This window comes from Haliotis rufescens, unplaced genomic scaffold, assembly GCF_023055435.1.
Source record: "Haliotis rufescens isolate VD_foot unplaced genomic scaffold, xgHalRufe1.0.p SCAF_11, whole genome shotgun sequence".
In the NCBI taxonomy this organism is placed as follows: Eukaryota; Metazoa; Mollusca; class Gastropoda; order Lepetellida; family Haliotidae; genus Haliotis; species Haliotis rufescens.
In genome coordinates this window covers 42,529,789-42,544,558 of record NW_025963791.1, presented here as the reverse complement: position 1 = coordinate 42,544,558, position 14,770 = coordinate 42,529,789, and the positions used below count along the sequence as shown (strand labels likewise).

The 14,770-nt window shown below is 39.7% G+C and overlaps 1 protein-coding gene across 3 annotated transcripts in view; it reads right to left on the bottom strand.

The window, feature by feature from the left end:
• LOC125378038 (E3 ubiquitin-protein ligase arc-1-like) overlaps positions 1-3,166 on the bottom strand; it is a 4,757-nt gene extending 1,591 nt beyond the window's left edge. The window contains exons 1-3 of one of the 3 annotated variants that reach the window (XM_048392781.1): positions 2,990-3,166; positions 1,324-1,638; positions 1-385 (exon numbers count right to left, since the gene is read on the bottom strand). The exon at positions 1-385 is cut by the window's left edge and continues 1,591 nt beyond it. In XM_048392781.1, coding sequence (XP_048248738.1) covers positions 1-385; positions 1,324-1,621 — 683 coding nt within the window. In that variant the 5' untranslated portion in view covers positions 1,622-1,638; positions 2,990-3,166. The remainder of the gene's footprint in view (positions 386-1,323; positions 1,639-2,989) is intronic. The other 2 variants (XM_048392780.1, XM_048392783.1) reach the window with 2 other exon arrangements.
• Positions 3,167-14,770: the final 11,604 nt, after the last annotated feature.

Here is a 14,770-nt window from a genome sequence, read left to right as displayed (position 1 = left end):
GTTTCTTTTCTATGTATTTTCTTTGATAACTGTTTAGCATGCCTTCTTAAATGGTATATCAGGTTTGGCAACATTGACTGAATAGTAACGACAGACTCACATTTCCTATGGTAAACAACACAACACGTCTGACACACAGCTTTGTGGCAGTCTTTACACACAAGCTTTATAACCTCATCCTTATGTTCCCTGCACACGACCTTGCGCCTCCTCTTCACCTTGACCTCTCCTGAAAGGTCACAGATTTCATGGTCATGTGATGCTGGATTTGCAACATGCATCTTGGCACATCTCTCGCAGAGGGACACTTGACATTCAGAACACCATGAGGCTCCCGGAGTTGTCTCCCCTAACTTCTCACACACTGAGCAACATGAAGCGGAACCTGTAAGTGGACATGTCTATAGTTATTTGACATATAAGGACAATATTTATATAAATTAGAAGATTGAGAATCCAGGTAAAATCACCCCTCTCACCTATTTTTTAATGCACGAATAGGGCGGTGGGTGTAGGCTTGGAGATAAAGTGTTGGCTTGTCACGCCCATGGGTTTGATGTGGAAGCCCTGTATTGGCATGATTGGCAGTGGCGTGAAACTGAACTCGTTCACCCACTTATGTACATGTAGTTTTAACAGGTACAATTGCACTTATAAGTGTACAGTTCTGATCACTATCATCACGGGCGGTGGGAAAGCCAAGAGGTTTAAGTGTTAGCCAGGTTTGATTCCCCACATGAGTAAAATGTGTGAAGCCCATTTCTGGTGTCCCCCGCAGTGATATCGCTGGAACATTGCTGAAGGCTGCAAAAATACTCACTCACTCACTCACTCACTCACTCACTCACTCACTCACTCACTCACTCACTCACTCACTCACTCACTCACTCACTCACTCACTCACTCACTCACTATTATCAACCTGAAACATTCTATCATAACAAATACCCTTTTCATAAACTGCCATTTGTAGATGTTTTCCGATAATAATATTTTCAAGTGCTTTATTGATGATCTGATTATATTAGCATCATGTAAAACGATAATAATCAGCAGGCCAGTGCACATTGTCCCGACGTCTAAATATATTGTAAATATGTCTATGCCGTGATTACAGTTGGAGTCATGTTTGTAACAAATGTATATTTTTGTGGAGTCAATTGGTATCATTGAACATACTGTTAACAGCAATACTGTAATTATACTGCATGTTTAAACAAATAACGAGTACCCTTTAATATGCCTTCATTACAAACATGATTCTTATTAATAGATTTCAGTTTGTGAAATGAATGTGTAATTTATAATATAATAAACCAATACCTGTTTTGACAACGTCAGCTTGTGTGTCAATCAGCCCCTGTATAATGATGCTGGGTTTAATCTGCCCCGCCCACTCCTCCACTGGCCGGCTGGGGCGGGGGACCTTGGTATCTTGTCGACAGAAGGCACAGGGGATCGTCTTGGACTGTACAGCATCTGGTCTTGTTTGGATGTATCCTGTGACACATTTCCTGCAGAATGTGTGATCACACCTCAGTGTACAGGGGTCTGTGTACAGTTCCTGGCAGATCACACAGGTGAGGAATTCTGTAACTTTCTCAGCTCGTGACGTCGCCATCTGTAAAACATAAATAACTGTTCACTTTTCGTAGAAATAATTTCAGCTGAAGTTGTTCCGTCTTTCTAATGGCGTTACATATGTTTAGTTTGAGACAATAACATTTCTTGAGGGCGACTTCGGGCTAACCTTCCATATCAAGCTAACACGCGATGATATAACTGAAATACTGCATAACGCGGCATAACACCAAACACACTCAACCCGTCAGTAACTTGTGTGCACCACTAAGTATGCTGAAACGCCTCTGTAAAACCATGTCGAATGAGTAATTTAGATATCATTTCTTGTCACAAAAGTAACCATATCGACCATTCCATAGTGCTACAGGAATAACAGATGCTACACAGCGTGACTTCATGTCATGCAAGGTGTTTCAGAAGCGTGTGTCTATGTATTTGTTTATACTATTGTTTCAATAAAATATGTTTCTACATTATAGTTTTTTTTTATGAATTCTGTCATAAGAACAAGCTCGATCGTTGTTTCCACACAATAAAAGATTTACCGTGAATAGATGAACCGAAACTGAATATATGAATGTATTGTGATAATGTCAGATGAGATTTGATGTCAACTTCACTCATGTAGATGTGGAGGTAAACTGTCGTCATTGTTTGAAATGTTCATTTGTTTTCATATTAAAAGCTAACTTTAAAACAACTACCAATAGGGTCTTGTATTTATGACCTGTAATCCACCTCCGTCAACACCAACCAAACCTTGCTTTACTGATAATGGTGGTACACTGTCGCCAGTGACTGAAGGGATGTTATAAATCCTGCCGGGGTCCATGTAGGAAGCAAAGGTACTGTAAGTCCCCATGGACCCTAGCATGGTGATCTACCTTCAGTTGCTGGCGATCTCTAGCCCATTTTTATATTGTGTTCTCTGATACTTATGACTTTTATATATTCTCAACTAGTTTTAAACAGATTCTGTGATATTCTAGTTATTGTACTGTCCTTCGTTGACAGCTTTTTATATTGTATACATTTATGTATTATTAATGTACTTCTCGTCACGATATGGCTGAAATATTGCCGATGTGACGTTAAATATTAACTCACTCACTCACTCATCACTGATAATGGACACGCCCCCTCACAGTACAATACAAGGGAGGTAACTGTGAACGTTAGTATTCAGGACCAAGTCAACATGTCTTTATTGTGTCATTTTTACACCTCGACGAATGACTTTGTTTACCTGAATGTCAAACATTTGTAAAACCCATAACAATAAAAGAAATTTAAATCAATATACTTTACATTTTTTTTATTTTCCTGGGGCCAACAATTCCTACTTTCGGTTTCTCTTCCTTTAATGTTTCGTGTGTTTTTAAGTATAAATTTAAGAAACACAAACCTTATATAAGTTTGATGCTGTCGATGTCCCGAATAAACAGGTATACTAGTTCTTCATGTGAACTGTGTGAGATTAAATTGTACGTCCTGGATGCCTTAAAATAACCAAATCCCGCCTCGGTACACACCTGTGCCTACCTGTCCCTTCCCTTCCGCATGACATACAAGGGAGGTAACTGCGAAATCTCGACTAGTGGTGATTCAAAAGCGATCAAATCTGATGACGACGTAGGTTCCTGGATCGAAACAAGGATGATTCTTATAACGACGAAAGAGATCGCACATTTCAATATACACACACAGTACACATTGTAAACAGTATTTATGTAATATTCTAAGATGTTTTACACATTCGTATTTGTACAGTCAATTATGTTCGAACATGTATACATGTAATGTCTTTTATAGCAGTACAAGAAGTAAAAAGTTGGACAAGCAGCTATATGGCAGGTGTGGCGATCGAGATGTCATAGATGTTACAAATAAGAAATATACCACAGAAACAATAACTTTCTTGAAACGTAAATATCAATCTGACCAGTATTTCAAAGCAATCCGAACGGGCAAATCAACACACCGTCATGTGAACATCTTAAGCCCGAGAAACATGTAGCTGTTACACCAGTCTTACACCAGCAGGATTCCTGTGGCCTCCGTGTGTTACAAAAAATAAATAAAAAAAGTCATGTATACTGTTGTGGTCAGAAGCATCAGATCACTGATCGAAGTCACGGAGTGTAATGTTAGTATCAGATATGTTTATTGCATGCAGAATAATCTCTTGTTTCGTTTTACTTGAACACAAAACCCGCACATGTAGCACGTGCGATACCCTACAGGTAATCTTATACTTGTTTCCCTCAGTTCGTATGATTACTGATGTTTAGCCTCTGATTATAGCATGATATCATTTACTGATTTCAATACACGAGATTTAACATATGCATTTACGTGTTTTACTATTTCTTGATGATTTATTGATGTAATGATACATGGTCCTGATCGAGTTAGGATCTGTGCGATGAAGGAATATCCCTATTTACTTAGTGTCATCTCCATAAGTAGGTATATGCTGGCTGAATGAGTATTTATCTCACGATAGACTGCGTTTAGAAATACAAATTTACACTTGAGTCTGTGAGTGAAGAATGCAACCCAATGGGGACGTTACTATTGACATCTCATTGAGTTGCATTGTCATGCTGAAGGGTCACCCTTCGATGGACAGCTGTGCTTTAAAACGTGTTGATAAATATAACTATGGATTCATGCTGTATGTGTTGAATACTGATATCCTACTTCAATATCTCCTATGACCCTACAGAAAAACTACTGAACGCTCATTTATATATGTGTGAGACTGGAAGAAACATGAAACGAAACAGCTGAGAAGCTACCTTAAATTAAGTGTTTGTTTTAGTTGGCAACATGAATTCTTATATCAACCAAATAAGGATTGTAAAAGCATTCAAACATTTGTCTTAATTATCCCTGCATTCGCTGCATTCAGCAATATTCCAACTATATGACCGTGGCCTGTAAACAATCGAGTCTGTACCAGACAATCCAGTTATTGACATAATGAGCATCGACCCACGTCATTGGGATACGATGATATGCATCAAGCAACTAGCCTGACCACCCGATCCCTCGACAGTAACTGCACAAAATGTCTTATACCCTCGTGAGAATAAGAATGAGATCCAACTTTCAGATGAATATGTTACCATGAGATCCCACATTTAGATCAATATGTAACCATGCGATGACACATCTAGATGAATATGTAGGCATGAGATCCCACCTTAAGATAAACACGTCAGCATGAGATCCCATTTTTAGATGAACTTGTAAGCATGAGATCCCAACTTTAGATGAACATGTATGCATGAGATCCCAATTTTAGATGAACATGTAAACATGAGATCCCACTTTTAGATGAACGTGTAAACATGAGATCCCACTTTTAGATGAACATGTAAACATGAGATCCCACTTTTAGATGAACATGTAGGCATGAGATCCCACTTTTAGATGAACATGTTAACATGAGCTCCCACTTTTAGATGAACATGTAGGCATGAGATGAACATGTAAACATAAGATGGACTTGTAAGCATGAGATCCCACTTTTAGATGAACATGTGAACATGAGGTTCCACTTTTAGATGAACATGTAGGCATGAGATCCCACTTTTAGATGAACATGTTATATGAGGTTCCACTTTTAGATGAACATGTGAACATGAGATCCCACTTTTAGATGAACATGTTAACATGAGGTTCCACTTTTAGATGAACATGTGAACATGAGATCCCACTTTTAGATGAACTTGTAAACATGAGATCCCACTTTTAGATGAACATGTAAACATGAGATCCCACTTTTAGATGAACATGTAGGCATGAGATCCCAATTTTAGATGAACATGTAAACATGAGATCCCACTTTTAGATGAACATGTAAACATGAGATCCCACTTTTAGATGAACATGTAAACATGAGATCCCACTTTTAGATGAACATGTAGGCATGAGATCCCAATTTTAGATGAACATGTAAACATGAGATCCCACTTTTAGATGAACATGTAAACATGAGATCCCACTTTTAGATGAACATGTAAACATGAGATCCCACTTTTAGATGAACATGTAGGCATGAGATCCCACTTTTAGATGAACATGTTAACATGAGCTCCCACTTTTAGATGAACATGTAGGCATGAGATGAACATGTAAACATGAGATGGACTTGTAAGCATGAGATCCCACTTTTAGATGAACGTGTAAGCATGAGGTTCCACTTTTAGATGAACACGTAAACATGAGATCCACCTTTTAGATGAACATGTGAACATGAGATCCCATTTTTAGATGAACATGTGAACATGAGGTTCCACTTTTAGATGAACATGTGAACATGAGATCCCATTTTTAGATGAACATGTGAACATGAGGTTCCACTTTTAGATGAACATGTAGGCATGAGATCCCACTTTTAGATGAACATGTGAACATGAGATCCCACTTTTAGATGAACATGTTAACATGAGGTTCCACTTTTAGATGAACATGTGAACATGAGGTTCCACTTTTAGATGAACATGTAGGCATGAGATCCCACTTTTAGATGAACATGTGAACATGAGATCCCACTTTTAGATGAACATGTAAACATGAGATCCCACTTTTAGATGAACATGTAGGCATGAGATCCCAATTTTAGATGAACATGTAAACATGAGATCCCACTTTTAGATGAACATGTAAACATGAGATCCCACTTTTAGATGAACATGTAAACATGAGATCCCACTTTTAGATGAACATGTAGGCATGAGATCCCAATTTTAGATGAACATGTAAACATGAGATCCCACTTTTAGATGAACATGTAAACATGAGATCCCACTTTTAGATGAACATGTAAACATGAGATCCCACTTTTAGATGAACATGTAAACATGAGATCCCACTTTTAGATGAACATGTAGGCATGAGATCCCACTTTTAGATGAACATGTTAACATGAGCTCCCACTTTTAGATGAACATGTAGGCATGAGATGAACATGTAAACATGAGATGGACTTGTAAGCATGAGATCCCACTTTTAGATGAACGTGTAAGCATGAGGTTCCACTTTTAGATGAACACGTAAACATGAGATCCACCTTTTAGATGAACATGTGAACATGAGATCCCATTTTTAGATGAACATGTGAACATGAGGTTCCACTTTTAGATGAACATGTAGGCATGAGATCCCACTTTTAGATGAACATGTGAACATGAGATCCCACTTTTAGATGAACATGTTAACATGAGGTTCCACTTTTAGATGAACATGTGAACATGAGGTTCCACTTTTAGATGAACATGTAGGCATGAGATCCCACTTTTAGATGAACATGTGAACATGAGATCCCACTTTTAGATGAACATGTGAACATGAGATCCCACTTTTAGATGAACATGTAAACATGAGATCCCACTTTTAGATGAACATGTTAACATGAGGTTCCACTTTTAGATGAACTTGTAAGCATGAGCTCCTACTTTTAGATGAACATGTAGGCATGGGATCCCACTTTTAGATGAACATGTCAACATGAGGTTCCACTTTTAGATGAACATGTGAACATGAGATCCCACTTTTAGATGAACATGTTAACATGAGGTTCCACTTTTAGATGAACATGTGAATATGAGGTTCCACTTTTAGATGAACATGTAGGCATGAGATCCCACTTTTAGATGAACATGTGAACATGAGGTTCCACTTTTAGATGAACATGTAGGCATGAGATCCCACTTTTAGATGAACATGTTATATGAGGTTCCACTTTTAGATGAAAATGTGAACATGAGATCCCACTTTTAGATGAACATGTTAACATGAGGTTCCACTTTTAGATGAACATGTGAACATGAGATCCCACTTTTAGATGAACTTGTAAACATGAGATCCCACTTTTAGATGAACATGTAAACATGAGATCCCACTTTTAGATGAACATGTAGGCATGAGATCCCAATTTTAGATGAACATGTAAACATGAGATCCCACTTTTAGATGAACATGTAAACATGAGATCCCACTTTTAGATGAACATGTAAACATGAGATCCCACTTTTAGATGAACATGTAAACATGAGATCCCACTTTTAGATGAACATGTAGGCATGAGATCCCACTTTTAGATGAACATGTTAACATGAGCTCCCACTTTTAGATGAACATGTAGGCATGAGATGAACATGTAAACATGAGATGGACTTGTAAGCATGAGATCCCACTTTTAGATGAACGTGTAAGCATGAGGTTCCACTTTTAGATGAACATGTAAACATGAGATCCACCTTTTAGATGAACATGTGAACATGAGATCCCATTTTTAGATGAACATGTGAACATGAGGTTCCACTTTTAGATGAACATGTAGGCATGAGATCCCACTTTTAGATGAACATGTTAACATGAGGTTCCACTTTTAGATGAACATGTGAACATGAGGTTCCACTTTTAGATGAACATATAGGCATGAGATCCCACTTTTAGATGAACATGTAGGCATGAGATCCCAATTTTAGATGAACATGTAAACATGAGATCCCACTTTTAGATGAACATGTAAACATGAGATCCCACTTTTAGATGAACATGTAAACATGAGATCCCACTTTTAGATGAACATGTAAACATGAGATCCCACTTTTAGATGAACATGTAGGCATGAGATCCCACTTTTAGATGAACATGTTAACATGAGGTTCCACTTTTAGATGAACATGTGAACATGAGGTTCCACTTTTAGATGAACATGTAGGCATGAGATCCCACTTTTAGATGAACATGTGAACATGAGATCCCACTTTTAGATGAACATGTGAACATGAGATCCCACTTTTAGATGAACATGTAAACATGAGATCCCACTTTTAGATGAACATGTTAACATGAGGTTCCACTTTTAGATGAACTTGTAAGCATGAGCTCCTACTTTTAGATGAACATGTAGGCATGGGATCCCACTTTTAGATGAACATGTCAACATGAGGTTCCACTTTTAGATGAACATGTGAACATGAGATCCCACTTTTAGATGAACATGTTAACATGAGGTTCCACTTTTAGATGAACATGTGAATATGAGGTTCCACTTTTAGATGAACATGTAGGCATGAGATCCCACTTTTAGATGAACATGTGAACATGAGGTTCCACTTTTAGATGAACATGTAAAAATGAGATCCCACTTTTAGGTGAATATGCAAGCCTGAGATTTCACCTTTTGATGAACATGTAAACACGGTTTGAAATTAATAACAATCGCAACTAAAATCTGTAGCATATCTATTTTCAAACAACTCAGAAAATGAATGTCTGCCCACATTTAGCTGATCACTCGCACTCCTCGTGGGATAAAGTTTGCAACTGTAAGTAAAAGGCAAGTACTAAACATCTATCACGTCAGATATAATATATTTGTTAATGGATGCAGGCGGGTTTTGTGTTTTAAAATACAGATTCAAGTAAACTCCATAAGTTACTTTTTATCCTAGTAAAACCTGCTCTACAAGTCTTCCTGTTTCGCCTGCACCTTTCTCAATCGTTGTTTTGTGGCTGTGTACAGGTCGTGAGACGTGATGTTCTCAGCCCTGTCATAGAACTGGCGGAACACCTGCGCGTTCATATGGTAGAATGCCAACTTATGCTTTCGGCGATGGTCGGGGACGATTTGGCCGTTTTCGTCAAATTTCTGTGCAGGTAAAGGACATCCAGAATGGTTCAGATTTGCCTGTGCTTTCGCGACAGGCTTCCTGGCTTTAGTTGCATCAAGCGCCCTGTGAATTTTGTCACAGAGGAAACACTCATATCCTAAAACAGCCTTTCCAAAACTGCCACCTGCATACTCCCCTGGTGATATCCGGGCGAGTTCTGACTTCAGCGTTGGATTTGAAATACCCGTGTGTTTGAATTGGAGGTATGACTCATACTGTTCGTCGTTCCGATCAAGCTGGTTGATGAACGCAGCCAAGTCTTGAATAGTGTCAAAGTCTTCGACCAGAATCGCTGATTTGGTGGATGGTAAAAAGTCCTGAAAGTACGTTTTAAGTAGAGCTGATTTTAAATTGCATTTATTTGAATAGAACAAACTACAATCAGAAAAAAAGATGTATAATAATGACTACTCTTTCCGAGGCTGAGATTCTAGTCGACTACATGTTTGTTCAATTCATGACAAATTTATTTCCAAAGTCCTTTCACGCCGTTAATGCCACAGTACACATTTATAGCATGACCATAAAACAGAAATGATTTTTTCGGCACTTTAATATTCATTCTTTATTCGCTAGTTTATCTTTCTTCTTTAATTTTTCTCATTCAGTTCTTCAGATAATAGAAACAGATCACAATGGGGGTTCACAGTTTCAAATCATATATTAAGTTACTGTATTATTGTGTCTGGATGTGTCCTCGAAGGTTACATGAATATTTAGGCGTATATGCGTCAAACGTAGAACCCGTGATTCTTAAATTGTGGTTGAAAAATAATCATGATGATAACAATGGATCAGCGACAATCTTTCTTCGCTGTCGAACCCTCCACCTGTACATGGATGACCAGCTACTCCGTTAGTCTTGTCTAACGCTAAGTTGAATAGCTTACTGCAAAACGTTTTCATTCATCCGTTACACGAGACGATAACTTTAAGACCAAAGCTTACCCCCTGCCCTATCGTAGTCGTTTACTGTATCGAAGTTGTTTAGAAAATGTAATTATGATTATGCCCTTAAATCTACGACTTACGACTTTGTGTGTCTTGGGTACAGCCTAAGAAAATATATAATTACTTATGTACCCTCACGAAAATGCCACCACACAAACAAGACATCTCGCCCATCTTTTTGTCTAGTTGTTCAAGTAAAAGAACATATGCTCTCATTGAAATGTTTCCACACACAAAAGTCATCTCACCCTGATTGTCGACGAGCCGAGCACAATAGGGACAGTTCCCACCTGTAGAGGGCGCCACAACTTCTGTGTGATGTAGTCGTCACAGATGGCGTTCTCAAAAGCTATAGCAAACTTGTAGCGGGCGACAAGTCTCAAAAAGTCTGGCTTCAAGAAGCCTGCTATACCGTCGAGATTCTTGAATCTATATGCAACAGAAAAAGAATGGTTACAGTTTAATAGTTGCAAAGTGCTTTGCTCTTCATTCCACACTGCATGTATCTTTCTAACAAAATAGATAGACTTGCCCAGTCTACATTTTGATAACAGTGGGTACATGTAGGTCGGAAATGTGGTAAAAGATTATGAGCTGTACTGACCATGCTATATATTATGATAACAAATTAACATTGTGTTGAAATGATAATGAGCCCAGCTACATATATGACATGGCCTAAACGGTGGGTTCCATTTGCCTCCAAAATATCATAACACATATGACTAAGTGAAAACAGGCTCGGGATACATAATATGTGTGTGTGTGTGTGTGTGTCTGTGTCTGTGTCTGTGTGTCTGTGTCTGTGTGTGTCTGCTTGTACCAGTACGGACTAATGCCGATTTATAGTGCTTTCCCACTAAACCATGCCGCAGTTTACACCACTCAGACACATTAACCCGACTTCGAGCCGACCAGTCCTTGTTTTAGACCTTCAATGCCGAGAGCCAGACAGGGTAACAACAAGTACCATCTTTTAACGTCTTTTGGTATGACGCGGCCGGGTATCAAACCAACGACCTTCGGCTCTCCGGGCGGACCCTCTACCACTAGACCACGGAGGAGGTCGTCTTCAGAGGAAGTACACATTGTGACGTGAACACATGTAAAGGCATGCAAGTAATATTCATTATCGCCGGAATGGCACGTTTTCACGTTATAGGTATTAGCACATATGCAGCTACTTTCTATACTTAATCATCGCGATATTTCATTGTTGTATTTCAAGTGTCAAGGATTATACTTCACATGCTTGCGTGCGAAGAAGAGAAGGGACCACAAGGATTGGCTGTTGTTCGCACCGCCTGTAGAGCTGTTTGCGGTAAATTACGCCAGGCTCAAACACACTTAGTCATAGGGATAGTATTGGACCGGTTGTGAAACTATCCTGGGTGATATTTGCAGTTTTGGTACCCAATCCCTAGTACAATAACCATGGTAAAATCTGTATTTGTCTTGATGTGTCTGTTCTACATTGAAGAGGCAGTAAAATGATGCCTATAGATCCACAGTACCGAACGCCTCACTAGTACTCTGTGTGCACATGGCGACATGGATTGAACCTCTGTAAAGACAACAATTAGTTGAAATGTTTGTTTGTTTGTTTTGTTGTTGATCAAAGCCGCACTCAGCAATATTCAAGCTATATGACGGTGGTCTGTAAATAATCGAGTCTGGGCAAGACAATCCAGTGATTGACATCATGAGCATCGATGTACACAATTGGGATACGGTGACATGCATCAACAAAGTCAGCGAGCCTAACCACCCGATCCCGTTAGTCGGGTTGCTGAAGATCAACTCTACCCATGCTCTTCACGGGTACTAGGTGCAATGAGAAATACTTAGTTTTGACTTGTGTTTGTGATATATGAGTAATATTTTAGTATTCTCCTCATCATGCCAGTATGATCATTGTTTTAAATTCATGTGGTAAGACAGCCGATGCGATATTGCTGGTGAAGCGTTCAGCATGGTTTCGCTCTCAGTAACTCTGCCAGGTGCGCCTATACATACGTAGATATGAACATGTTACACAAACACATTGAATGGGGCCGAGCTGACGAAATGATGAGCTGATATCCACCATCCTTAACTGAATGATTCCCGTAGTTGTGCTGACGTGTGCCGAAGAGGTGGTTGTCAGCACTTGGAGTACCAAAAACCTCAATGTGTATGTGGTCAGAAACAAATAACATACGTACATGAGTAACAGGACTTTGTGAAATAGCTGTTAAATCTTTCGGTCAACCCCTCCGCCCTGTATGTATTGAAGATCCTTTCACTGACATGCCTGCATTGCACTCTTGTTTACGTTCGTTCTCTTCGTTACCATCAGTTACGTTCTCTACGTTACCGCCAGTTACTGTCAGTTGCGTTCTCTGCGTTACCGCCAAGTACTGTCAGTAACGTTCTCTGCGTTACCGCCAAGTACTGTCAGTAACGTTCTCTACGTTACCGCCAGTTACGTTCTCACTAATTTACGGTCAGTTACGTTCTCTGCGTTACCGCCAGTTACTGTCAGTTGCGTTCTCTGCGTTACCGCCAAGTACTGTCAGTAACGTTCTCTGCGTTACCGCCAAGTACTGTCAGTAACGTTCTCTACGTTACCGCCAGTTACGTTCTCACTATGTTACGGTCAGTTACGTTCTCTGCGTTACCGTCATTTACTGTCAGTAACGTTCTCTACGTTACTGTCAGTAACGTTTTCTACGTTACCGTCAATTACGTTCTCACTATGTTACAGTCAGTTACGTTCTCACTATGTTACCGTCAGTTCCGTTCTCAAAGTTACCATCAGTTACGTTCTCACTATGTTACGGTCAGTTACGTTCTCTGCGTTACCGTCATTTACTGTCAGTAACGTTCTCTACGTTACTGTCAGTAACGTTTTCTACGTTACCGTCAGTTACGTTCTCACTATGTTACAGTCAGTTACGTTCTCACTATGTTACCGTCAGTTCCGTTCTCAAAGTTACCATCAGTTACGTTCTCACTATGTTACAGTCAGTTACGTTCTCACTATGTTACCGTCAGTTCCGTTCTCAAAGTTACCATCAGTTACGTTCTCTATGTTACCATAAGTTCCGTTCTCTGCGTAAATGTCAGTTACGTTCTCAGTGTAACCGTCAGTTACGTTTTCTACGTTATCGTCAATTACATTCTCTGTGTTACCGTCAATTGCGTCCTCTGTGTTACCATCAGTTCCGTTCTCTATGTTACCGACAGTTACGTTCTCCATGTTACCGCCAGTTCCGTTCTCTATGTTACCGTCAAATGCGTCCTCTGTGTTACCGTCAGTTAAGTTCATTATGTTACCATCAGTTACATGTACGTTCTCTGTGTTACCGCCAGTTACGTTCTCTGTGTTACCATCAGTTACGTTCTCTGTGTTACCGTCAATTGCGTCCTCTGTGTTACCATCAGTTACGTTCTCTATGTTACCGCCAGTTTCGTTCTCTATGTTACCGCCAGTTCCGTTCTCGATGTTACCGTCAATTGCGTCCTCTGTGTTACCATCAGTTCCGTTCTCTGTGTTACCATCAGTTCCGTTCTCTGTGTTACCGCCAGTTCCGTTCTCTATGTTACCGTCAAATGCGTCCTCTGTGTTACCGTCAGTTAAGTTCATTATGTTACCATCAGTTACATGTACGTTCTCTGTGTTACCGCCAGTTACGTTCTCTGTGTTACCATCAGTTACGTTCTCTGTGTTACCGTCAATTGCGTCCTCTGTGTTACCATCAGTTACGTTCTCTATGTTACCGCCAGTTCCGTTCTCTATGTTACCGCCAGTTCCGTTCTCGATGTTACCGTCAATTGCGTCCTTCTGTGTTACCATCAGTTCCGTTCTCTGTGTTACCATCAGTTCCGTTCTCTGTGTTACCGCCAGTTCCGTTCTCTACGTTACCGCCAGTTACGTACTCTATGTTACCATCAGTTACGTTCCCTATGTTACCGACAGTTACGTTCTCTGTGTTACCATCAGTCACGTTCTCTATGTTACCATAATTTACGTTCCCTATGTTACCGACAGTTACGTTCTCTGTGTTACTGTCAGTTAAGTTCACTATCTTATCGTCAATTACGTTCTCCACGTTACCGTCAGTTACCTTATCTATGTTCCCGTCAGACGGCAAATATGACACACACATTCTTTCCTTATTATGTTAAAGTGTAGGGGCATATAACTGTCCAGGTCAGGAAACGAGATAACATATTTCTTTGTTTTTTGTTCAAATAACAGTCAAATTGCTTTTATAAATTAATACCGGAAAAATAATGTAATTGCAAGGAGGTTGCAATGTCGTTCAATGATGGTGCAGCAACGAGAAGGCCTGCTTTAATTTGGTGAAGCAACGGCAAGGCCTCGGCCATTCAATGATAGTTAATTCTCCTATGTTGTGAGTCTCACGATACGATGTTACTCAGTCTTCATCAGATAACTGCAGCCCCACAGCTGAGACTGCGCACAGACCGACGTCCGCCTTTCATGGCCAGGGTCTAATAGTAAGTCGGACGTGGTTTCCCTTGTAGTTCCATCATAC